The sequence below is a fragment of the Oncorhynchus keta genome, chromosome 12, assembly GCF_023373465.1.
Source record: "Oncorhynchus keta strain PuntledgeMale-10-30-2019 chromosome 12, Oket_V2, whole genome shotgun sequence".
Classification (NCBI taxonomy): Eukaryota; Metazoa; Chordata; class Actinopteri; order Salmoniformes; family Salmonidae; genus Oncorhynchus; species Oncorhynchus keta.
This window is the reverse complement of record NC_068432.1, coordinates 9,682,043-9,709,204: the sequence shown is the minus strand read 5'-3', so window position 1 is coordinate 9,709,204 and position 27,162 is coordinate 9,682,043. Positions and strand designations below refer to the sequence as shown.

General features: G+C 44.4%; 1 protein-coding gene across 4 annotated transcripts in view; it reads right to left on the bottom strand.

The window, feature by feature from the left end:
- Positions 1 to 27,162, bottom strand: part of LOC118390942 (tubulin-specific chaperone cofactor E-like protein) — a 71,288-nt gene that overhangs the window by 27,665 nt on the left and 16,461 nt on the right. The window contains exons 8-15 of one of the 4 annotated variants that reach the window (XM_052457708.1): positions 19,328 to 19,340; positions 12,197 to 12,223; positions 7,723 to 7,882; positions 7,258 to 7,545; positions 6,785 to 6,922; positions 5,992 to 6,157; positions 5,383 to 5,795; positions 2,711 to 3,281 (exon numbers count right to left, since the gene is read on the bottom strand). In XM_052457708.1, coding sequence (XP_052313668.1) covers positions 2,711 to 3,281; positions 5,383 to 5,795; positions 5,992 to 6,157; positions 6,785 to 6,922; positions 7,258 to 7,545; positions 7,723 to 7,882; positions 12,197 to 12,223; positions 19,328 to 19,340 — 1,776 coding nt within the window. Of the gene's footprint in view, positions 1 to 2,710; positions 3,282 to 5,382; positions 5,796 to 5,991; positions 6,158 to 6,784; positions 6,923 to 7,257; positions 7,546 to 7,722; positions 7,883 to 8,156; positions 13,171 to 18,220; positions 26,837 to 27,162 lie in introns of those variants that run through there. The other 3 variants (XM_052457707.1, XM_052457706.1, XM_035781803.2) reach the window with 3 other exon arrangements.

Sequence of the window (27,162 nt, the reverse complement as noted above, 5' to 3'; positions counted from 1 at the left end):
TCACTGTGATGGAATTTAGACCTCTATAGTCAATGCATGGGCGCAGACCTCCCTCCTTCTTCTTCACAAAAAAAAACTAGAGGAGACAGTGATGTGATGTGATGTGGAGGGCCGAATGTACCCCTGTACCAGAGATTCGGTGACATATGTCTCCATAGCCACCGTCTCCTCCTGTGACAGGGGATACACGTGACTCCTGGGAAGTGCGGCGTTCACCTGGAAGTTTATCGCACAATCCTCCACCCCCTGTTTCCACAAAATTTTAGGATTGTAAGCCAACCAGTGAATACCCAGCACCACTGGAAATGCAGGAGAATTGATTAGGAAGAGACTAATCCGCTCCTCATGACCGCCCGCGTCACCATGTCCAGTGGAACCTTGGCCTCCCTGATCAACCCTGACCCTAACGGACTATCTAGGGCATGCAAGGGGAAGGCTTAGTCTATCTGCACCAAGGGAATCCCTAACTTCCTCGTGAAACCGCGGTCCATAAAACTCCCCGCTGCACCTGAATCGACTAGCGCCTTATGCTGGGAATGAGGGGAAAACTCAGGAAAGGAAATCAACACATACATTTGACCAACAGGGGGCTCTGGGTGAGCCGGGTGCTGACTCACCTGAGGTGTTCAGGTGCCCTCTCGACTCCCAGATGTTCCTCCAGCACCGGTCAGCAGTCTGTCCTCTCCGACAACAACTGGTGCAGGAGGTGGCTCCTCCTCCGGTGGCCCTTGCAGCAGCACCCCCTAACTCCATGGGTGTCGGAGCAGGAGTGCTGGGGGGTGGAAGGAACAGACCCTGATCAAGAAGCCCGCAAGCAGCCAGCAAGTTGTCCAGCCTGATGGACAGTGGTGTCACGACAGGCTAGCTCCCTGCGGACGTCCTCCTGCAGGCTACACCTGTAATGGTCCATCAGGGCCCTGTCATTCCACCCCGTGCCGGCAGCCAGGGTCCGGAACTCCCGCGCGAAATCCTGTGCACTCCTCATCTCCTGCCTTAAGTGAAACAGCCGTTCACCCGCAGCTCTGCCTTCTGATGGGTGATCAAACACCGCCCGGAAGCGGCGGGTGAACTCTGGGTAATGGTCCCTCGCCGAGTCCGGGCCCTCCCAGACCGCGTTGGCCCACTCCAGGGCTTTACCCGAAAGGCAGGAGACGAGGACATTGACACTCTCTTCTCCCGAGGGGGTCGGGTGAACGGTCGCCAGGTAAAGCTCCAGCTGGAGCAGGAACCCCTTACACCCGGCAGCCGTCCCATCGTAGTCCCTCGGGAGAGCTAGCCGAATCCTGCTGGGTCCGGACGCCGCCGGAGAAGGTGGTGGTGCAGGCTGGCGAGTGGCTGAAGATGAGGTAGGGAGGCCGCTCCTTTCCCATCTCTCCATTCTCACTAACACCTGATCCATAGCTGTCCCCAAACGGTGTAATACCGCCATGTGCTGCTGAACACGCTCCTCCATGGATGGGGTGGGCGCGTCCGCTCCTGCTGACTCCATGATTTAGGGTGCAGGATTCTGTCAGATCTTCCCAAGGGGATGTGGGTGTGGAGTCAGGCGCAGGAGAAACAAGTAGCCACGAAACCCCACTCAGACACAGTCCAGGGAAAAACCACCTGTTAAACATGAACTGATGAAAACGAAACCCAAACTCACTGATAGTCAAACGAAAACAATCCCGCACAAAACCCCAATGGAAATGTCGAGATAAGTACCCCCACTAATTAACCAAAATGAAACCAGGTGAAACACAAAACAGACATAACCAAAAGAAAAGGAAAAAGGACCGGTGGAAGCTAGTAGACCGGCGACGACGACCGCCGAGCGCCGCCCGAACAGGGAGAGGAGCCACCTTCGGTGGAAGTCGTGACAGTATTTATTTTACTGACAAATTCAATCAATCAATCCAAACTGTGCAGCGGCCAATTGATTAATGGAAAGAGACATCTATTACAAAATACCAAAAAGTTTAATGACATTCGGAGATTGTCAAGCCAAGCCTTCGATACTAGGAAAGCCTACAAGGTAGGGAGGGATATATTTTCTGTTTGTCAAGATTGACATGGTCTATTTATTGTGGTGTTAAAAACGCAAACCATGATATTAAAGTGCCCAAAGTCGTTATGCTTTGTTTATTGGTTGTGTGGTGCATTGGCACAGAACCCTGTTGGTGGAAAATTAATTGGATATATTTTATCAAATTAAATATGGCATCAACATGTTGAAAATCTGATTTCACCCTAGCTGATCAGTGTGTGCAGCCGACTCTGATTGTAGTGTAATGAAACAGGCAGGGAGAGTGAGCTCGTCTGTGGTGGTCGGCCAACACTCAACCTTCTGGCCCGTAGCCCTGCGTGGCATCGACTGTGCCACAAAAGTATGCTGAAGTGGCAAAGTTGATATCCACTTTTATAAACACAGTTATGTTATTTGTGGTCATAAACATTATTTTCAGTTAATTATATGGGGGAGGGTGTTCAATTTATTTTACTGTAAAAGGGGAGTCATGTGAAAATATTTTAAACTTTGGGGAGGGGTGTGCATTTTCTTTTATGACACCGAGTTGGACCAGCCCCTCCCACCCAGTAAATTTAGATACATCACTAACAGAAACAGTAGGTAACATATTTATTTTAAGGATAGGTAGCTATAAAAATGTCCAAACAAAACCATTTCCACCCGACATATAGATGATATACATCGGGACAGAAGAGCACCCACCACAGAAGGTGTGTGACCTCCAGGTTCGTATGGTAACCCCCAGGGCTTGGCAGGCTAAGGCGTAGGCCTGAATGGCCTGACAGAGGGTGGTAATGTTGTCCTTGTTGTTGCACATGTCGTAGACACAACTATAGACAAAGGCCGTTGGGTCCACCACTGCCCTGCAGTCCCTGAAAGGCCCGCCCGTCTTGTTGATGATTCCACAGTAGTCCGGGCGGAAGTAGAACGCCTCGGTCAATGGTTCACAGACACTGCAGTTCTGGGCACAGCCGTCTGTGCAGCGCCAGTCAGCGTCCTCCGCCCGCCAGCTGCCACCCAGCGCCACTACGCTCTCGGCTAGCGAGCCGTCGGGCAGCACAGGGTCGTCGGCAGGGTCGTCGTTATAGTTACCGCACAGGCCGCATGTGTTGTTGAAGTAGGAGCTGGGCAGGGAAATGGAGGCGTAGTGCTGCCCATCGTAGGTCACCAGGAGGCCGAAGTCGGTCTCCAGGGCGACGGCCATGCCCGACTGGTACACCCTGACTGCACCTAGCTGGAGTTGGACTGGCAGTGTCTTCATCAGTCCATCCACCTTGAAAAGGAGAGGTAGGACATTCAGTGCAGATTATGCAGGACAGTACCACATAAACACCATATTAGATTAGATTAGATAGCCCAGCGAACAATTCTAGAGAAAGATTACTTTTTTGTAATGTTCCCCAGATGTTTGAGTGTCCAATTTTCTGTTAGTTAGGGGAACATTCTATGTATGTTAGCAAAAACCTCCTGAGAACCTATTTAGCATGTTTTGGCAAACATTCCCTAAATGTCAAACATAACTTACACAGAACATGGTTGCCATGTGCTCAGAACATAATATATGCATTTTCTAGACATGTTTCATGGGAATATTTCAAGAAAATGTCTTTGTATTAGTTGTCAGGACTTCACCTGATAATCCCAAAGAAACGTTCACCCCCAAAAAAATTCACATTACACATTTCGCCTTGGTACTGTTGCTGAGCCCATCAAGGCCCTGATTGGTGAACCACTGATCCATTCACAGCTCTTTGTCTGTTGACAATGTTCGGGACACAGTGCTTTCAACTCTCTTTGAAAAACATGATTATACTGTGCATGTTTAATTATACAGTCATTATTATTCAGCATGTCCTCACCTCGGAATTTGAACTCACAACCTCTTGGTTCACGGCATTCTGATATTTATGCTACGCCACCATGTCTGTGTCAGTTACAGTTAATCTGAATATTCTCTCATCATTTAGTTGATGTACTTATTTCAGCAATGTTAGGGCTTTCTATATAGTGATCTATTGTTGGTGGGGTATTTTACCCGGTTTTAATGTTACTCCTCAATCACTATGATCAATCAAATATTTTTTCTTGAGATTTACTTCAAAGTGCATTTCAAGCAGACGATGGAGAGATGCTCATGTAACGGAGTGAAGAACATGCCTTAACCTCAATCCACAGCTAGCTTGAAATCATTTGTGCCCAAGGGGTAATCCTACAGGTTCCCATCTTTCATTGAGAAACACATTTTTATTAGATCAATTACAGGTGCTGCAAATGTTACCAAATAATGACATTAGCATACTGTATACTGCTAATAATGTGAGTGTGACTCCCCTAGCAGGTCACAAACCCAGGCCACAAGCACCAATGACGAACGCCCTAACCACTGTCCCAATAAGGGATAACCCGAGAGCAGGTGCTTATTGGGCCAGTATAGTCTGGCACTGTCCAGAAGCAAACCCTAACATCGTCTTCCTAGGCACACATATCCAGATGTTTCAGATCTACACATGTGTAAGCAATAGGGTGAATACACATTGAAGGAAATCTCAGCTCTGTTAAAGGCAAACTCAAGAAAAACAGGTTTTAAAAAATTAGAATTGCAAATCAAGAGTAACATTAAAACAAGGTTATATGCCCCACCAACATTAGAAAACTATATAAAAGCCCTAATATTTCTGAAATAAGTCAATCAAATGAATTAAGAGAGAATAGTCCAATTACACAGACATGGTGGCGTAGCAGATACATCAGAAGGCTTTGAACCAAGAGGTTGTGAGTTCAAATCTGAGGTGAGGACATGCTGAATAATTATTACTGTATAAATGAACATGCACTATGTAATCATGGTTTTCATAGTGGGTCAAATATGTAAGTTGAAAGCACTGTGTGCGTGTTCCGAAAATGGTCAACAGATATAGAACAGTGAATGGATCAGGGCCTTGATGGGCTCGGCCACAGTAACAAAGGGTGCTGTGTAATAATTAAACAATTGGGTTTCTTTGGGACCATCAAGCGACGTCCTGACAGCTGATACACAGAAATGTTCATGAAAGGTGTCTAAAACAATATCTTATATTCTGAGAACATGTCAACCATGTTCTTTGTATGTTTGGTGGGACGTTGATGGAATATTCCAATGAAAACTTTAGGTAACATCCTAATGAATCTCTTGGAGAGCGGTACACAGGATCTGCTGGTCTTACCTGTCAAACTACATGATCAGACCACTGTTATGTACCTAGCCTCCCAAAGGCAAAACATCTGACCTATAACCATCTGACCTATGGCAAACTGACAAGACTGTGTTAGCCCGCTGAGCTAAAACCTAGACATCCCTACATATTTGTCCTCGTTGGAGGTGCTGCTCTGCTCACCTGTATTGTGCCCTGGCTGCCCTTAGGCAGGATGACTCTGTGGTCGTACACCTCCACAGTGACATCTCTCAGCCAGGACACAGAGGCCACGCCGCGGTTCTCATTCTTGGCCTCCACGCTGAAGAAGGGCAGGCCAGCCACCTCCCAGCAGGGCCGAGCTAACAGGTAGGAGCAGGTGCCCTGGAAGTGGTAGAGGAAGCCATCAAAGGTGTGGTAGTGAGGGTCGCCGAAAACCACACAGGTGCTGGTGCGCGTAGACTGGCAGTAGAAGGCACCCTCCTTCTGCTCACAAGTTTCCAGCTGGCTGCACGGCGCCTCCCGGCAGAGCACCTCGTTGTCCATGTCCAGGCAGCGGCACCGCTGGGAGCACTGGTCGGACAGCCAGAAGATCTCACCGCGCCGATAGAACCGCCCTAGGAGAAGATATGGACATTCATGACTATGGGTCTCCCCAGCCATGGTGTTTTTTTAATAAGGGGACTCATGCTGTGAGGAGAGTGATTCAAGTTTACAGAAACTGTCTACATGGACTTGACTAGTACCTAGACATTTGAACCTAGACATTTGACCAGTGTGTCAAGTCTTTGTTATGTTATACATTTTGCCCACCATTGTAACTGCAGCCATTGGCAGGGTCTATCAGGGCAGTGTCTACACGGAAGACCCACCGGCCAGGCAGGTTTACATTGGTCGTCCTCTCGATTTCAACCACGGCATTGGAACGGGACCCAGGTAGGTTGAGGAAGTTACCGATTTCTCCTCCATTAAAACCTGACTGGAGAGGGGAGAGATTGGGAAATGGCAAGTGAGGAGGTTATCACTTTCATAGAGGTCGGAGGCATCAAGATTGGTCTGCTGTATTTTAGCTATATCTGGGAGGTTGTGATTGGTCTGACATGTTTTAAGGGTGGTATATGGGGCACCATGATTGGACTGATGTGTTTTAGGGGTGGTAAGTGAAGCGTTGAGATTGAGGGGATTCGATTAAGCTATGACCGTCACGTGACCGGGTGAGGAAGGTGCGCCCTGCACAAATCGAATGGTAATCTGTGCTGCTCTGTTATATTGTCAACAATGCAGAATGGTGCATTGTACAACATCTATTTCCCATAAAATATAGATTCAAATTTTCAAACTAGTTATCATTGGGAAGTCAGATAAAGCATGCTTTTTAAAAATCAAAAGCAATCAATTTTGCATGTGAAAACACAGAATCTTACTCATTACTCCACGCGCTTAACGGGGCACCTGGCTCACACGGAGGGAGGCAGTCCGGTTCCAAATCAAATGCAATCAACACTAAACCGGTTCATCCGGGGCATGCCAGAGGCAGTAATTGAATCCCCTCATTGGTTTGATGTGTGTCAGGGGTGGTATATGTAGGTTATCATGATCGGACTACCTGTGCTGTGCTACCACCTAAACCAGTCAGAGGGTCTCCTCCACTGGCTGTGCCTGTGCTCCAGTTGATCTCTCCATAGTTGAACATGGAAAAGCATGACAGACCGTCCGATATCAACACAACCTGAAATGTGTTCACCTATAGAGAGGTGAGAATGTGTAAGCATATGGTAAGTTCAATAGTGAGATGAAACAAAAATTTGCCACCTGGCAGAATTGACCTTTTTAACCTAAACAAACAACCCCTATTAGACTAATCAAATACTTACCCAGAAGTTCAAAGAGATTTCAACTTGAGACGACTACATATGAAAAGTTACTCTCAGTTCTGCACAAGCATCACACCGAGACACATGATTAAAAACATTTATTGTAGGATAAATGGTACTACCAGTGGCCATCGTCCGCATGCATGCAGGTGTTTTGTGTGTGGAGCATATAGCAGCCTGGGATTCGTGATTGTGGTTATTTTACCGGGGTGGTCTGACTGCCTCCGTAGAAGGTGACCTGGTGCCAGGTTGTGATGAAGATCCAGGTGGCTGTGAAGGTGGGCATGTTCTTAAAGTACTTGCGGATTTCTTGTGTGGCCCGCTCCAGTAGCTCTGGGTCTGTGCTCTCCCGGTAGTACACGTCTCCGCGGATGCCGTTGTGCACGTCTGCCCATAGTGGGGCAATGAAGGATCTGCTGTCACTCAGAGGGAAGGCCTCGGGGGTGAACTGGCTCACCTGTACTTCGAAGGAGATCACACCGTTGTTGTTGACCTGCAGAGATCGAGAGAGAAAGGGAGGCACGGTCCCAATTGATTTGTTGATGAACAGATTGATGATCAAAATAACAATTATTGGTTCGATGGATGATATGGTGGATCAACATTTCTCTCTTATGAGTTGGGGATATTTACTGCTATTGAAGGAAAGAAGGGGTAAATGGGAGCTTACATAGATGGAGCGGTAGGGGTTATTGAAAAAAATGAATGGCATGAGTATAATTATTTCAGTGGAACTCCCATCATCCATCTTGGGTGTCTCCAGATCTCGGTAGGTAGGCCCATAGGGGTACATGATCTCCTGAGAAAGAGCTGAATGAAGGGGAAGACAACTGCCGTAACAGATCGAGCAAAGAATGGGGAACAACTGTTCATAAACATATAGACTACTCATGTAATCTGATACATTTTGGTGATTTCAATCAAGATAAGAATAAAGTCATGCTTGTTTAACCAGAAAGAAAGGGAAAATAACGTATGTCTTCTAAACATACACAACTTTCACTCTTTCGTAATGGTCTATAACACAATGATCCCAGAGCAATTTGCTCTGATCTTATATCTCTAGATAAGATACAGAATCAGAATCGGAGCCACGTCCCTCACCTTCTCTCTGAGAAAAGAAGCTGAAGAGGTGGAAGAGAATGACTGGAGTGCCTGGTCTGATCATTCTAGATGGAGGAAATAGACAGAGAAGGGATTGAAGGCCACTGAGGACAATGAGAGTGAGAATAATTAATTGAGGGCAAGGCATTTAATGAGAGGGATTCAGAAAGGTGTTGTTGATTCAGTTCTGATTGTTCCAAAGCCATAGACCCACAAAACCTCATGAACCACATCACCAGAAACTTGATCCATATCTCTTCTAGGAGGCTGATACCAAAGTGACTCACAGAGACAACTCCTCATAAAAAAAAGTGTTTAACAATAGCACTGGGGAGCGAGAGACAACTGGCCAGCCGGTTCGACGATGACACGTAACTTCTTGAAGATCAGTCTCCCAGGTCTCCCGTGGGGGTACCCCCGCCCTTCTCTCTGCCATAGTGGCCCATTAGAGGAGCCTTGAAAAGGCCCCATTATGGGTTCAGGAACAATGTGTCAGGATCACATTTACCTTGCGGTCCCGTGTGAGTGGACCAAGCTACGAACCCTGCGGGCCAACCCAAGCCGCTCCAGCGTCTCCTTGTCTGAGGAAGGAAGCTAGGCCTGGGACCTCATTACCATGTCTGTTTAGGAGCCATGCCTTGTTGCCTAAAGAGAGGGCAGCGTAAACAGTGGAGCACTAATGGCTTTAATTGAGCTGGCTTGAATTGCCAGGGTCCTTACTTTAGCCCTCGTGGGTCGCGTTGGTGCCTGGCTTGGCAGGCTTTCTACTGCCAAATTATACTGAAATAAATATAAATTGCAACAATTTCAAAGATTTTACTGAGTTACATTCTCTGTCAAAACCTATTAATACAACAGTAGCTAAGATGGTGAGAAGTCTGTCCATAATAAAGCACTGCTCTGCCTTCTTAACAACACTATCAACAAGGCAGGTCCTTCAGACCCTAGTTTTGTAGCACCTGGACTACTGTTCAGTAGTGTGGTAAGGTGCCATAAAGAGGGACTTGGGAAAATTACAAGTTGCTCAGAACAGGGCAGCACGGCTGGCCCTTAAATGTACACCCACAACTAACACTAATAATATGCATGTCAATCAGAAGTGTTGACAAACTGAATGTACTGAGTTGTCTGTTTTAACTACTAGCACACAGCTCGGACACCCATGCATACCCCACAAATAAAATGACATTTTATTTGTCACATACACATGGTTAGCAGATGTTAATACGAGTGTAGCGAAATGCTTATGACATGCCACCAGAGGAAATTTTGTATTGTAGATATGTAGTGGTGTAATAATGATATATGATATACTGTTTAATATTTTGTTTTATTTGTAAGTGCCTTAATGTGCCAAGGCAGCAGCTAATGGGGATTCCTAATAAATATAAATGGGTACTATGTCTGGTGAGTATACAGGTCATGGAAGAACTGGGGCATTTTCAGCTTCCAGAAACTGTGTACAGATCCTTGCGACTTGGGACTTTGCATTATTATGCTGAAACATGAGTTGATAGCGGTGGATGAATGGTATCTCTGTGCATTCAAAATGCTATTGATAAAATGCAATTATGTTCGTTGTCCGTAGATTGTCCCTGCCTGTACCATAACCCCACCACCATCGTGGGGCACTCTGTTAACAACATTGACATCAGCAAACCGTTCGTCCACACGACGTCATACACGTGGTCTGCAGTTGTGAAGGCTGTTGAACGTACTGCCAAATTCTCTAAAATGTGTATTGGAATTTTAATGTTTGTGCTTTTCTGATAACACATTTCTGTGTTCTATTCATGTGCTGTTCTAATAACCCATTTCTATGTTCATGCAAGTGACTGATTTAACAAATCCTCACTTTTCAGTATCTGCAATTTGGCAGAATGCCCAGACCGTGTTTTGAGAACAAACTAAAGATATCTCAGTTTCAAGTTCTCAGCTTCGAGAGAAGAAGTCTCGTGAGCTATTGGTCTGTCACATGTTACAAACCAGTATTGGTCGGTCACATGAATTTAAAAAAGCGGTAATGATAAATGAATTAAATCATGCAAAAATAACTTGTCTGTGTATAGCCGTATATAAGACAACTCCTGGGTCTGCCCAGGAAGAGCTCGTGATTGACATGTGTACGATGGTGCATTGAGTTGGTTGGAACCAAATAAAGGATGATTAATTTAAGATTGACTTCGAAATGTCCCAGTGTAAGTATTTCCACGACAAATGACATTGGAGGCAGCTTATGGTAGAGAAATGAACATTAATTTCTCCGGCATCATCTTTGGTGGACATTCCTGCAGTCAACATGCCAATTGAACGCTTCCTCAAAACTTGAGACATCTGTGGCATTGTTGTTGTGTGACAAATCTACACATTTTATATTGGCCTTTTATTGTCCCCAGCACAAGGTGCACCTGTGTAATGGTCATGCTGTTTAATCAGCTTCTTGACATGGATGAATTATATTGACGGAGGAGAAACGCTAACGAACATGGATGTAAACAAATGTGTGCACAAAATGTGAGAGAAATAAGCTTTTTGTGCACCTGGAAAATTTCTGGGAACTTTTATTTCAGTACATGAAACATGGGACCAACACTTTACATGTTTCATTTATACATTCTATACTGAACAAATGTACTGCCAAGTTGATCCAAGGGACAAAACCTGATCTACTTCAAAGCAGCATTTGATTGAATGGTAGTATAATGTTAAATTTATGGTTATCATAAATTGAATGTAAAAATAAATCTTACATTTGCATCCTGTCCAATAAATAAATGTATGGCACTGGTGTTCCCAACATATAAATGTTAGGAGCACAACATAATATCTACGCGCACCAGAATAATTTTAAATGTTTATTGACTGAAATGTAATATAAATCAAATAACATTTCTGGTATGCAGATGTTATAGCGAGTGTAGCGAAATGCAGAAATATCTAACATCTAACCAAAAATTCCACAACAACTACCTAATATACACAAATCTAAGTAAAGGAATGGGATAAGAATATATACATATAAATATTTGGATGAGCAATGACAGAGGCATAGGCAAGATGCAACAGATGGTATAAAAATACAGTATATACATATGAGATGAGTAATGCAAGTTAGGTAAAAATTATTAAAGTGCCATTATTAAACTGACCAGTGATCCATTTATTAAAGTGGCCAATGATTTCAAGTCTGTATGTCGGCAGCAGCCTCTATGTGTTAATGATGGATGTTTAACAGTCTGATGGCCTTGAGATAGAAGCTGTTTTTCAGTCTCTTGGTCCCAGCTTTGATGCACCTGTCCTGACCTCGCCTTCTGGATGGTAGCAGGGCGAACAGGCAGTGGCTCGGGTGGTTGATGTCCTTGATGATCTTTTTGGCCTTCCTGTGACATCCGGTGCTGTGGGTGTCCCGGAGAGGTGGGTAGTTTGCCCCTGGTAATGCGTTGGGCAGACCGCACCACCCTCTGGAGAGCCTTGCGGTTGCGGGCGGTGCAGTTGCCATATCAGGCGGCGATACAGCCCTACAAGATGCTTCAATTCTGCATCTGTAAAATTTGTGAGGATTTTAGGTGACAAACCAAATATCTTTAGCATCCTGAGGTTGAAGAGGCACCGTTTGTGCATTCTTTATCAGACTGTCTGTGTGGATGGACCATTTCAGTTTGTCCATGATGTGTACGCCAAGGAACTTCAAGCTTTCCCCCTTCTCCACTGCTGTCCCATCGATGTGGATAGGGGGGTGTTCCCACTGCTGTTTCCTGAAGTCCACGATCATCTCCTTTGTTTTGTTGACGTTGAGCGAGAGGTAATTTTCCTGACACCACACTCCGAGTGCCGTCACATCCTCTCGTCGTTGTTGGTAATCAAGCTCACTACTGTTGTGTCATCTGCAAACTTGATGATTGAGTTGGAGACGTGCATGGCCACCAGTCATGAGTGAACAGGGAGTACAGGAGGGGGCTGAACACGCACTCTTGTGGGGCCCCGGTGTTGAGGATCAGCGAAGGGGGTGGCCTGTCAGGAAGTCCAGGACCCAATTGCACAGGGCAGTTGAGACCCAGGGCCTCAAGCTTAATGATGAGCTTGGAGAGTACTATGGTGTTGAATGCTGAGCTATAGTCAATGAACAGCATTCTTACATAGGTATTCTTCTTGTCCAGATGGGATAGGAGAGTGTGCAGTGTTATGGCAATTGCATCGTCTGTGTACCTATTGGGGCGGTAAGCAAATTGAACTGGGTCTAGGGTGACAGGTAAGGTGGAGGTGATATGATCCTTCACTAGCTTACTCACGTCGAACATGGAGATGGAGAACCCACAGTCCTTGGTAGCGGGCCACGTCAATGGCACTCAATTATTCTCAAAGCGTGCGAAGAATGTGCAAAGTTTGTCTGGAAGCAAGCAACGGTGTCCGTGTCCGTGGCGTGGCTGGTTTTCTTTTTATAGTCTGTGATTGTCTGTAGACCCTACCACATACGTCCTGTGTCTGAGCCAATGGATTGCGACTCCACTTTGTCTCTATACTGACATTTTGCTTGTTTGTTTGCCTCGGAGGGAATAACTACACTTTGTATTCAGCCATAATCTCAAATCACCTTTCCATGGTTAAATAAGGTGGTTCATACTTTCAGTTTCGCGTGAATGCTACCGTCTATCCACGGTTTCTGGATAGGGTAGGTTTTAATAATCACAATGGGTACTACATCTCCTATATACTTCCTTATAAACTCAGTCCCCATATCCGTGTATGTGTCTAGATTATTTTCGCAAGCTACCCGGAACATCTCCCAGTCTACGTGAACCCAACAATCCTGGAGCGTGGATTCCGATTGGTCAGACCAACATTGATTAGGTCTACGCACGTGTAGTTCCTGTTTATGTTTCTGCCTATAGGAAGGGAGGAGCAAGATGGAGTCGTGGTCATATTTGCTGGGGGAGGGCCTTGTAAGCATTCTGGAATATTTGAATAGAAATGTTCGAGAGTCTTAGCAGCGCAAGTAGTACAGTCAATATACAGCAAGCACGGTGCCTTGGAAAAACTCCCAAGAAAGGCCAACACCTAGGAAGAAACCTAGAGAGGAACCAGGCTATGAGGGGTGGCCAGTCCTCTTATGGCTGTGCCGGGTGGAGATTATAACAGAACATGGCCAAGATGTTCAAATGTTCATAAATAACCAGCATGGTCAAATAATAATAATCACAGTAGTTGTCGAGGGTGCAACAAGTCAGCACCTCAGGAGTAAATGTCAGTTGGCTTTTCATAGCAGATCATTGAGAGAATCTCTACCGCTCCTGCTGAGAGTTGAAAACAGCAGGTGGGGACATAGGTATTCATACCCCTGAGTCAATAATTTGTAGTAGTACCATTGGCGGCGATTACAGCTTTGAGTCGTCTTGAATGTGTCTGTATCAGCTGTATCCGGATTTTCTCCCATTTGTCCTTGCAGATTTTCATTAACTCTGTTAAGTTAGATGTGGAGCGGTGGTAAACAGCAATCTTCAAGTCTTTCCACAGGTTTTCAATGGGATTCCAGTCTGGGCTTTGGCTGGGCTACTCAAAGACTTTCACATTCTTGTTCTGAAGCCATTCCAGAATTGCTTTGGCTGTATGCTTGGGGTCATTGTGCTGTTGGAATGTAAATATTCACCCCCAGTTTAAGGTGGTTTACACGCTGAAGCAGGTTCTCATCAAGGATTTGCCTGTATTTGGCTTCATTCATTGTTCCCTCTATCCTTAGTTTCACAGTCCCTGCTACTGAAAAGCATCCCCAGAGCATGATGCTGCCACCACTATGCTTCACGGTAGGAATGGTGTTAGATGTGTGATGAGCTGTGCCTGGTTTGTGTACCTCAAGAGACTGGTGTATGACTGGTGGTGTTTCTATACTGCATTCGCAGTAGCAGAGTTTGCCAAACAAAAGATCATCCGATTGATACATATCATCATGGTATCACATGGCCATATCTCTGTGAAAAGGTGCGTCTCGGTGAGAGGTGTAGGAGTCAGGCGCAGGAGAGCAGGGATTTCTGAGAAGCGTGTTTAATATAGATATATGTATACATAGTCCACCAATACAAAATTGGCTCAGATGAATATCCAAACTACACTCTCGAAGGAACAGAAACTCGTGTCAATACACGGAGGAACAACCACAGTTCCGATACTACATACACATACGTAAATGCGAAAATAATAAACAGCATAGAATACTGAACAAGCTTAATCCTGCACGAATTAAGGCAGGTAACAGGTGCCCTATATACACACAGAAATAAAAGCAATTGAAACCAGGTGTGAAAAGGAACACAGACAAAACAACCAGAAAAGGAAAAAGGGATCGGTAGCGGCTAGTAAACCAGCGACGCCGAGCGCCGCCCGAACAGGGAGAGGAGTTACCTTCGGTAGAAGTCGTGACAATCTCCATATTACAGAGCATGTTTACGGAAGACAGGGGGGGACCACCTTTGCTAATTAGCTATCTAGCATGCTCCGAACACCTGTGTGTAATGGAAGAAGGCTGCCAAAAACGTGTTGGCACTGAAAAATACTGTCGGCTACAACTGTGACTGCCAGTTAAAACAGTGTACAGTAAGTGTGTATTTTGCAGTTGTGAAATTATTTTGATGTGATATGAAAGTAGAGGGCTTTATGTTTCTAGAACCGTAATGCAATTGAGAATCGATTCACGTTTAGATATTTGGCTGTTTTGTTTGCCAGAGCCAGTCTACATATGAAAATAGCATATAAGGTCCTTGGACCGGAGAAACGTTCGGCTCCATAAGAGCACATCTTGGGCTAAGGCATTCACATGCATTATGTCATCAGAAAGTTGCAAGAAATACATATCACTGATGCATTCTTCAATATTCTTTAATATTCTTTACATGTAGGGTTTGGATTGAACAAATCTGCGCACCCATGTTAATTTATGCAAATATGAATTTTTTTATATTTCCAAAAGTATAGACAGAATCAAATATCATTTGACAAGTAGTCTATGTTGGGCTGGTCTAAACATCTCCATGTTGGTTTGGTGTTGATAGCTTAAACGGTGTAGAAGGATAGGTGTAGAATTTTGAATTGTTTTACCATTTGAGATAGGTGTAGAATTTTGAATTGTTTTACCATTTGAGATAGGAGTAGAATTTTGAATTGTTTTACCATTTGAGATAGGAGTAGAATTTTGAATTGTTTTACCATTTGAGATAGGTGTAGAATTTTGAATTGTTTTACCATTTGAGATAGGTGTAGAATTTTGAATTGTTTTACCATTTGAGATAGGTGTAGAATTTTGAATTGTTTTACCATTTGAGATAGGTGTAGAATTTTGAATTGTTTTACCATTTGAGATAGGTGTAGAATTGTGAATTGTTTTACCATTTGAGATAGGTGTAGAATTGTGAATTGTTTTACCATTTGAGATAGGTGTAGAATTTTGAATTGTTTTACCATTTGAGATAGGTGTAGAATTTTGAATTGTTTTACCATTTGAGATAGGTGTAGAATTTTGAATTGTTTTACCATTTGAGATAGGTGTAGAATTTTGAATTGTTTTACCATTTGAGATAGGTGTAGAATTGTGAATTGTTTTACCATTTGAGATAGGTGTAGAATTGTGAATTGTTTTACCATTTGAGATAGGTGTAGAATTTTGAATTGTTTTACCATTTGAGATAGGTGTAGAATTTTGAATTGTTTTACCATTTGAGATAGGTGTAGAATTTTGAATTGTTTTACCATTTGAGATAGGTGTAGAATTTTGAATTGTTTTACCATTTGAGATAGGTGTTCTTTGTTGTTGAATTGTTTTACCATTTGAGATAGGTGTAGAATTGTGAATTGTTTTACCATTTGAGATAGGTGTAGAATTGTGAATTGTTTTACCATTTGAGATTGTAGTTTGAATTGTTTTACCATTTGAGATAGGTGTGAATTGTGAATAAACACCATTTGAGATAGGTGTAGAATTGTGAATTGTTTTACCATTTGAGATAGGTGTAGAATTGTGAATTGTTTTACCATTTGAGATAGGTGTAGAATTTTGAATTGTTTTACCATTTGAGATAGGAGTAGAATTTTGAATTGTTTTACCATTTGAGTCTATGGGCTTTTCTTTGTCGTTGAATTGGGAGCTCATTTAAATATGGCTATTGTTCAAAAAGTATAAATGCAATCAAAATATTTTCTCAAGCAATCCGAGTTGGGGTATATTTTTTTAAATTGGTTTTGTGTTTGCAGCTTAAACCATTTAAGTGCGATGTATGTAAACACCTTTGATCTGTACGGGGGTGGTGTGTGTCTGTGAGACTTGGGGGAAATGGCCATTGCAATTTGGTGTACAAAAGGCCTATTGTGACTTTGATCAGTTTTGCGGATTGGTGAGGAGGGGTGGTGGGCCATGGTATAAACAGTTTGATGGGTGGGTTGTAGTCTGTTCAGAAAACCTTAAACCTTTAAGTTTAAAATGTTGTTTTAGTGTAAGCCAGAGATGTGAATTTAAAATGATGCCAATCATTGTTATTTTATTTGTGAACAGAGAAAACACTCCTTATATTCAAAATGACAAGAAATGTGTTTCACAGGAGAGACTAGGGTCCTTCAGCGAGAGTAAATTTCAGGTTGATAGCTTTCTGAAATACTACATTTCTTGTGATGGTTGTATTGTATAAAAAACATTCATAATAATATCATTTATTTCTACTTCTGTCTGTGTCTGTGTCTCTGTGTGTGTGTGTCTGTGTGTGTGTGTGTGTGTGTGTGTGTGTGTGTGTGTGTGTGTGTGTGTGTGTGTGTGTGTGTGTGTGTGTGTGTGTGTGTGGACATGTTTAACTATACCTGTGACCTATTGGGGACATTTTGTTAGTCCCCACAAGGTAAAATGCTATATCTAGGGGGGCTTAGGGTTAGTATAAGTATAATTAGTGTTAGAATTAGGTTTAGCGTTAGAAGTTAGTGTAACATTATCCTCAACGTGATCTCTGAGGAATGTGATGTGAATGAATTATCTCTTCCAAATCTACACGGCCATCTCTTTAATGCGTGTACAGTATTCAGCCTGATGGTAAATTGTGTTCAGGTGTGCCAAGGTTAGTGGACCCTGGTGAGAGGAGGCCATTGTTCAGTCATCGCCCTGTCGTCATGCTTTGTCAACACAGAGATTACCACAACCCCTATTTTCACTCCTTCAGTTCCCCCACACGTTATCTGACAGGCATGTACTCCATAATGTTTCAACAGAACAATTGAGATAAAGCCTGGGGACTGCACTGAGGGTTGTAACAAAAAAGGGCTCTTATAGTGGTGTAAACACAACTATAACACAATCCAGTGCCCTAAACTTCTGACTGTATCAGGAGGAGTCTACTCTAGCTACAACAAATAGAACAGAAAACAACTGTAGAAAATCATCCAATTCATGCCAATTACATCTAGCAGAACATTCAAGTAATGCAGCATTATTGCCATGCATCTTCAAGACATAAATAGATTAAGGACTGTTGGCTAATGCTCCTGAGATACGAAATGACAGACTGATAAACTTCTAAATCACAACATTAGCACATACATGTTGTCAAGTCAAAAACTATAGTGCCGGATGCTCAGCAGTAGGCATTATTAGAACATGCAACATCCTAATTCAATATTAACTAATGACACAGAGATGACATTATTCTAAGACCAAATGCCAAGGATGGCACTGTCATCTTCCCTATGCGACATCACCAGACACATGTTCATAAAGCAGTATGAAGTCCTCTTTGCTCTCATGTCCTGCTTTCCTAAGAGCTGAACTGGGTGAGGCTATAAACTGTCATGAAACCTTAAATACAACATGGCTACCAGTAACAGGGATAATCCACCATGTTAGGAATTTATGTATTATCTTTAAAAAAAACTATGAAATTCAAAGGATAAACGAGTTTGAACACACACCTGTCCGGGAGTCAGATTCAGATGCAGCTCACCTGTCCATCAATCGGTGATGCACGTGTTGGAGGGAAAGGGAGAGATAAGAGAGACAGAGAGAGAGAGAGCTAGAGGACGAGGTAGATAGATGAACCACTCACCTGTCTTCAGAACACGGACATTTAACCCCTCACCACTCTCACCAGGCTTCCTCCAGTACACAGATGTGTTTCATCCAACTGGGAACCATCCACAGAGTTTAAAAGAAGTGAAGAGAGGCCTGGAAAAAGACGGAGGGGTGGCAGTTGTTATGGTGATAATGGCAGGGGAGGAGGGGGGATGGACGTCCAAAAAGAGGGGCGCTTCTCGTTCACTTCCAGCAGGATTACCGGTACTGTTAAAATGGGAGTCCCAGAAAACAGCCAAAATCCTTGCCTAGGGCATGCAATGGATATCAATAGGAGCAGGAAGAAAGAGATTCCTTGTATGAGAGGGGCGGCAAGTGTGTAAGCCCCTGCCAAAGCTCTGGAAGGAACTTTACTAAAAGAGGCAGGTGCACATTTTACCAGGGATAGTGTTCAACTTAATCTGAGATCAAAGTAGTAGGTGGGGAGGGGGACTTTGAGTGGGCAGAGAGGGAAAGTGAGGGAGAGCAAATGAGATATCCTGGAAATGAGGGCAGAAAGACTACACAAGCAAAGGCAAATTATTGAAACCAATAACCAATATTCCCCTCCAATCATGGAAGACAAAACAGTTTCAACAAAGAGGATTTCAGACATAGATGCCAGCCCCTTGGATTGGGCCTTGATTCCTCCCCTCAGCCCTGTCCGTGTCTCTGTATGGCTAAAGCTTTCCACCTGAGAAGCTCAGACCCAGCCAATTTTTATTTTTTATTTCACCTTTATTTAACCAGGTAGGCCAGTTGAGAACAAGTTCTCATTTACAACTGGGACCTGGCCAATATAAAGCAAAGCAGTGTGACAAAAACAACAACAGTTACACATGGGATAAACAAATATACAGTCAATAAAACAATAGAAAAGTCTATATACAGTGTGTGCAAATGTAGTAAGATTAGAGAGGCAAGGCAATAAATAGGCCACAGTGGCAAAATAATTACAATGTAGCATTAACACTGGAGTGATAGATGTGCAGATGATGATGTGCAAATAGAGATACTGGGGTAAAAAACAGCAACAAAAAAAGAAGAATATGGGGATGAGGTAGTTGGGTGGGAAATGTACAGATGGGCTATGTACAGGTACAGTGATCGGTAAGCTGCTCTGGCAGCTGATGCTTATAGTTAGTGAGGGAGATATAAGTCTCCAGCTTCAGTGACCTTTGCAATTCGTTCCAGTCATTGGCAGCAGAGAATTGGAAGGAAAGGTGGCCAAAGTAGGTGTTAGCTTTGGGGATGACCAGTGAAATATACCGGCTGGAGCACGTGCTATGGTGGGTGTTTCTATGGTGACCAATCTTTACCTAGCAAAGACTTATAGATGACCTGGAGCCAATGGGTTTGGCGACGGATATGTAGCGAGGGCCAGCCAACGAGAGTATTGTAGTTGTCCACATATTTCTAAGTCAGAAGTGATGCTAGTCGGGCAGGCAGGTGTGGGCAGCGATCGGTTGAAGAGCATGCATTTAGTTTTACTGGCATTTAAGAGCAGTTGGAGGCCACGGAAGGAGTGTTGTATGGCATTAAAGCTTGTTTGAAGGTTTGTTAACACAGTGTCTAAAGGGCCAGAAGTATACAGAATGGTGTCGTCTGCGTAGAGGTGGATCAGAGAATCACCAGCAGCAAGAGCGACATCATTGATATACACAGAGAAAAGACTCAGCCCGAGAATTGAACCATGTGGCACCCCCATAGAGACTTCCAGAGGTCCGGACAACGGGCCCTCTGATTTGACACACTGAACTCGATCTGAGAAGTAGTTGATGAACCAAGCGAGGCAGTTATCTGAGGAACCAAGGTTATTGAGTCTGCCGATAAGAATGCGGTGATTGACAGAGTGAAAAGCCTTGGCCAGGTCAATGAAGACGGCTGCACAGTACTGTCTTTTATCGATGGCGGTTATGATATCATTTAGGACCTTGAGCGTGGCTGAAGTGCACCTATGACCAGCTCGGAAACCAGATTGCATAGCGGAGAAGGTACGGTGGGATTCGAAGTGGTCGGTGATCTGTTTGTTAACTTGGCTTTTGAAGAACTTAGAAAATGCAGGGCAGGATGGATATAGGTCTGTAACAGTTTGGGTCTAGAGTGTCTCCCCCTTTGTAGAGGGGGATTACCGCGGCAGCTTTCCAATCTTTAGGGATCTCAGACGATACGAAAGAGAGGTTGAACAGGCTAGTAATAGGGGTTGCAACAATTTCGGCTGAAATGTTTTGAAAGAGAGGGTCCTGATTGTCGAGCCCAGCTGATTTGTCGGGGTCCAGATTTTGCAGCTCTTTCAGAACATCCGCTAAGTGCGGGGGATTCGGCAAGTTGCTGCGGGGTTGCAGAGCTGTTGGCTGGGGTAGGGGTAGCCAGATGGAAAGCATGGCCAGCCATAGAAAAATGCTTATTGAAATTCTCGATTATCGTAGATTTATCGGCGGTGACAGTGTTTCCTAGCCTCAGTGCAGTGGGCAGCTGGGAGGAGGTGCTCTTATTCTTCATTCTTCATTTACAGTGTCCCAAAACTGTTTGGAATTAGTGCTACAGGACGTACATTTCTGTTTGAAAAAGCTAGCCTTTGCTTTCCAAACTGACTGTGTATATTGGTTCCTGACTGCCCTGAAAAGTTGCATATCGAGGGGGCTATTCGATGCTAATGCAGTATGCCACAGGATGTTTTTGTGCTGGTCAAGGGCAGTCAAGTCAAGAGTGAACCAGGAGCTGTGTCTGTTCTTAGTTCTACATTTTTTGAACGGGGCATGCTTTTTTAAGATGTTGAGGAAAGCACTTTTAAAGAACAACCAGGCATCTTCTACTGACAGGATGAGGTCGTTTATTTATCTTTATCTTATTAGTATTTTAAGGAGCGTTTGACAATGATGAGGGGTTGTCATTTGAGGTTAGGTTCCTTGATCATTTGTGTGGGATTTAGTGCATCTAGCTTAGATTGTAAGATGGCCGGGGTGTTAAGCATACCCCAGTTTAGGTCACCTAACAGTACGAATGCTGAAGATAGATGGGGGGGCAATCAATTCACATATGGTGTCCAGGGCACAGCTGGGGGCTGAGGGGGGTCTATAGCAAGTGGCAACGGTGAGAAACTTATTTCTGGAAAGGTGTATTTTTAAAAGTAGAGGCTCGAACTGTTTGGGCACAGACCTGGATAGTAAGACAGAACTCTGCAGGCTATCTCTGCAGTAGATTGCAAAAAGAGAGAGAAAAACAAAGAGAGAGAAAAACCACACACAGGCTTAAACCCTGCTTTTTCAAGACCTTGGGTAGTTTTACTTACAGAATTAACATGAGTCACTTTGGACACACTGTGTTCTCTTTAATTAGGAATGGCCTCATTTACATGGGCACACAGCGTACGTCATTTCCATAGATCCTGGAGAGATTAGGTATGAAAGAAATGGCAGGTAGATCCGTTCTGATAGGGTCTGGGAAGGAGAGGGGACTCAGTCGGGTCTTTGTTGCAAGGGGGACAGTGGAGGTAACTGGAGCGAGGGGGAGCAGGACGTGTCAAAGGCTGCAGGACTGAGGGCTGACCTGGGGCTCCCATTGACCAGTGTAGGGGCTCTTTGTGGTGGATTATTTTACTCCTCCCATGCGTTGTTGTGTAAATGCACATACTCTTTACCAACCTGTGAAAAGAGAGCAACACACCAAAATGGGACCAAAAAAAAAAAACATGTTCCCAGTGGGCCTGCCGGGACCGAGATCCTCTTGTGCTAACGGCCGGTGTTTAGGGAAATGTCGAGGATGGGGACAATAGGCCGGATTTTCTCACTTGAACTCCCACTCTCGCATGGACACACACACACACACACACACACACACACACACACACACACACACACACACACACACACACACACACACACACACACACACACACACACACACACACACACACACACACACACTTCATTAGCCAACATGATAGTTTACTTTATTCAACTAAGCAAGTCAGCTAAGAACAAATTCTTATTTACAATGACGGCCTACCAAAAGGCCTCCTGCGGGGACGGGGGCCTGGGATTAAAAATGTACAAATGAATACATTTTAAGGACAAGACACACATCACAACAAGAGAGACAACACAACACTTCCATAAAGAGACCTAAAACAACAACATAGCAAGGCAGCAACACGTGACAACACAACATGGATAGTGAGAGGATAAAGGTCTTTCACTCCCTCTCCCTCCATTTAGCTCACTGGGAATGGGGACAGTGTTGTATAATCGGTTGTTACATAGTGAGCTCAGCTGAGGTGACATTGCATATTTGCCCCATGTAAGGTAGCACACATCTATGCCTCAATGAAGAACAGATATTTCTAGGAACAGTCTTGCTGACAAGGAGGTTTACTTCTAAATGGTCTGATTGTAGTTTCAATTGTTAAAAGTAGAGAAAATAGAAAAAGCAGCGATTGAAACGGACTGATCAGTTACATCAATAAGTCATAAAAGCATTACATCAACAGTTTCTGTGGGACCACTGAGTGACAGGTGAGGGTATTTTGTGGGAATAAAGTCTGGCGCATTGAACATCAAAAGTTCTGGAGAGCCCATCAAGCTTGACCTTCCAAAAAATGGTCCTTAGACTGGGTTCTAGGTGAGCTCAGTGCGAGAGACATTCAATCCCCAGAGTGGGCCACTCCATATCACCCCTCTAACCTCCCCCCTATGCCCAGCAGTTAGCCTTGCCTTGCCCTCCTCTCCTCTTCTTTCCTCTACATTGTAGAAACTCCTTGTGGTAACCCAAACCTCACATTCCCAAACGACTCCTACTCCTGGGCACACAATGGGCTCCGTTCAGCCCTCACTGCCCTTGCTTCTGCTCCATAATGCAATGGGGGAGATCAGGATACAGCCTCCCCGGGTCAGGTCTTGGGTACGGGACAAGTGTGCGAAGAGGTAACGCAACAGCTCAACCCCCACCACCTCCCAACTTTGGCGTGACCCTGCATTAACGGGACAGCCCTGTTGTCACAGCCTGGTAACCCCAAGCCAGCCCAGTGTTCCCTCTGTAGAGGATCTTGAACTTGCGGCCCTGCTGCTCCAGTCAGAGAAGGCCCAGGGGACCTCAGCCCCATCTGTTGCGTAGTGACAGAGCCTCTGCTGGGACTGGAGGTTGGGATTGGGAGCCGGCGGGCTGGGTGCTTTAAGCAAACACCCAGAATTGGCGAGTGTGACACTGATGGCATCAGCCAAATGTGTCTTGTGTGGTTCACACACTGCCTGGAAGATGGGGAGTGAGGGGAGGAGGAGCTTTCGGCACCTCCAGGCTTGGTGACACCAATTAAGCCTGATTACCTTGCAGCCAAGTTGTTGCAGTGATCTGGGCGGTTGTGAGACTGGACTGGCTCGGCTCCAGTTGGAAGACTTGTGCTCCACGATGGTGACTTCAGTACGTACATTACCGCTCAAAAGTTTGGGGTCACTTAGAAATGTCCTTGTTTTTGAAAGAAAATCTATTTTTGTGTCTATTAAAATAACAAAATTGATCAAAAATACAGTGTAGACATTGTTAATGTTGCAAATTACTATTGTAGCTGGAAACGGCAGAAAATTACTATTGTAGCTGGAAATGGCTGATTTAAAAAAAAATGGAATATCTACATAGGTGTACAGAGGCCCATTATCAGCAACCATCAATCCTGTGTTCCAATGGCACGCTGTGTTTGCTAATCAAAGTTAATCATTTTAAAAGGATAATTGCTCATTAGAAAACACTTTTGCAATTATGTTAGCACAGCTGAAAACTGTTGTTCTGATTAAAGAAGCTATACAACTGTCTTTCTTTAGACTAGTTGAGTATCTGGAGCATCAGCATTTGTGGGTCCGATTACAGGCTAAAAATGGCCAGAAACAAAGACCGTTCTTCTGAAACTTGTCAGTCTATTCTTGTTCTGAGAAATGAAGGCTATTCTAAGAAACTGATGATCTTGTACAACGCTGTGTACTACTCCCTTCACAGAACAGCGCAAACTGGCCCTAACCAGAATAGAAAGAGGAGTGGGAGGCCCCGGTGCACAACTGAGCAAGAAGACAAGTACATTAGAGTGTCTAGTTTGAGAAACAGATGCCTCACAAGTCCTCAACTGCCAGCTTCATTAAATAGTACCTGCAAAGCACCAGTCTCAACATCAACAGTGAAGAGGCGACTCCGGGATGCTGGCCTTCTAGGCAGAGTTGCAAAGAAAAAGACATATTTCAGACTGGCCAATAAAAAGAAAAGATGGGCAAAAGAACACAGACACTGGACAGAGGAACTCTGCCTAGAAGGCCAGCATCCCGGAGCCGCCTCTTCACCGTTGATGTTGAGACGAGTGTTTTGAGGGTACTATTTAATGAAGCTGCCCGAATCCTTTCCAGATCCTTGACATCATTCGTCTGCGCTTATGGACTGCCCTCTTCAAGCCAGTTCCGGAGACCGACATGGCCATTGCGTGGCCATAGATCTTTATTTTCATGTCATCCAACAATAACACATGTCCATAAATGATCTCTGTGTGTACAGTCAGTTTGATTTTAAGCAAAGATAAAAAGGGACAGCATTTTCTTGAAACTGGAGGCATTGAAGCTTTCAGAAAAAAAAATCAGAATCACTTTGATAATTATCAATCTGATCATCCTCCAAAAAACATAACATAAAAACATAGGAGATACACTATGTACTATAACATGCACTCTTATCGTAGGTCCCTCAAGATTAAGTTACAAGTCCATACAATCCTCCATATTTTGGAGACTATTTTTACAAATCAAACCACGATCCCAGCCCACATACACTATATTGCATACTTTACCATTACCAACCATGCGAACACAACATTAACGGATCAAGAAGCACCTGTGATGTGCCTAAAATAATTCCCAAAAGGTTGAGATCCATCTACTTTTCTAAACAAAGCCTAGCGCTGACAGACTGAGGGCCACGCTCATTTAGCTTTTGCACCGGTGCAAACTTAGCATAATACTTAAAGTAAAAATATCAAAGAGGAATTCGGATTAAAAAGGGATATATAAATTGGTAGAGTGATTGGTAAATAAACCCAGTTTCATCGTCACCTTGGTTTACTGATTTCTCCCATGTATAAGAAGAGTAGCTAACCTCTGACGCCAAAGCAGAGTGAAATTGACTTTGGACTGGGCAGCAACAAAATATGATTACCATAGGGCATTTCTCACATCTTTCCACCAATTGGAGGGCTCTGAATCTGAAGACACCTATTAGACAATATGAACCAATGGGAGAGGACAAATTCTGGGGCCACATTGTTGACCCAGGGTGTACTAAAACAATGGACACTGGTTCCAGTAAGAGGTGTTGGGTGTGTGAGACGGACGTGAGGTGTGGATGATGGGGAGAGAGGAAGATGGAGAGAGAGAGAAAGAGAGAGAGAGAGAGAGCAAGAGATGAGGAAGGCCACTGCCCGTTGGGTGAACCCATTGTAATCCAAGCACAGAGGAAGTGACTGTGACACAGCAGCCGGTATGTGGTTACTCAGTGAGGCTGGCCTGGGGTTCACCGCCTCTCCCTCCAACACCCACTCCCCCTCGGCAGGGGAGAGAGCTGCTCCCTTCATGTGGAATCAGACAGCAGGAAGACCTACAGCAACCCGAGTGCACCTCCTTCTCCAGATTCCCCTCTCTCTCCACCTTTAATAGCAACTGCCCACCAACCCAACCCCTTCTATTTGGCATCGTCTTGTCTCTTTCCACCAGATCGCCTGAGTGAGTTGGGGTCAGTGATGTTCCATGTGGTCTCTATGTGTCACTCTATCATCCTCAAAGCTCAATGTAGCGTCTCTCTCTGCGCACCACCCCCTGTGATTCTGACTCAGGGGTTATCTGAAGCACATGATTTAAGAATTGGGTGAGAGAGAGAGGGTATGCTAATTGTGCTAACATTACTTAAAAACTAATATTTCTGATAAAATACTATTCTGGGCTCTATTTTGACAAACCAAATACAATGGAATATCTCAGTGGTGTGACGTGCCACCAGCGTCTGACAATAGCGATGCTTCGCACCAAGCCAAAATTGGAACACGCACACTAAGTCATATGTGTGTGTGTGTATATATATTAATATAGATATATATATTTATATACAGTAAGGTGCTTTACCAAGAAACATCAAAAAAATTAAATAAAAGACAGCGTAGACAGTTGGTGTCCAGAAGCTGGTCAGTCTATAAATAAGTCCTGAGTCACACACACACACACACACACACACTTCTTAGGAGTCCAAGGAGGTGGACGAGATTGTGCGGCTCTTCGTCTTGGGCACCACCAGGATCTCATCCCCGTCTTGGATCATGTACGAGTGGAGTGCCCGACTGCTGTACTTCATCTCCTCAGGTCCCAGCGCGGAGCCTAGCTCGCGGGCGATGTAGTACAGCCGCATGCCGTTGGCTGGCAGGTCCACCAGGGCCCTGAGCTCCTTCTTGAGCTCCCCGACTGTCTGCTCCAACCGCAAGCTTAGAGTCTCCGTCCGGTCGCCCCAGCGCACCTCCAGCGTGGCCATGCAGCGCGGGCGCAAGTCCACTTCGGCCAGCGGGGCAAGCCGTCCGTACTTGGACACCAGGACATGGTACCTGTGGAGACCAGACAGAATGGACCAGAGGTTAGGATTTGTCATTTGGTAGAGAGAATGGTGGCGATTGGTCAGTTTTGGCAGGTGCTCTTATGCATACATTATGGCAGGGATTCAGAATAATTTTTGGCCCGTGACCCAATTTTTATTAAAAAATATATTTGAACCCACCATGTGAAAAAAGTGATGTAATAAATGGCCAATGCTTACTTTAAAAAAATTGGGGCTATGACACCCTATTAGAGGCTTTTGTAGGCCACCGGATCAATCCCCCGCCCACATTCGGAAAGTATTCAGACCCCTTCACTTTTTCCACATTTTGTTACA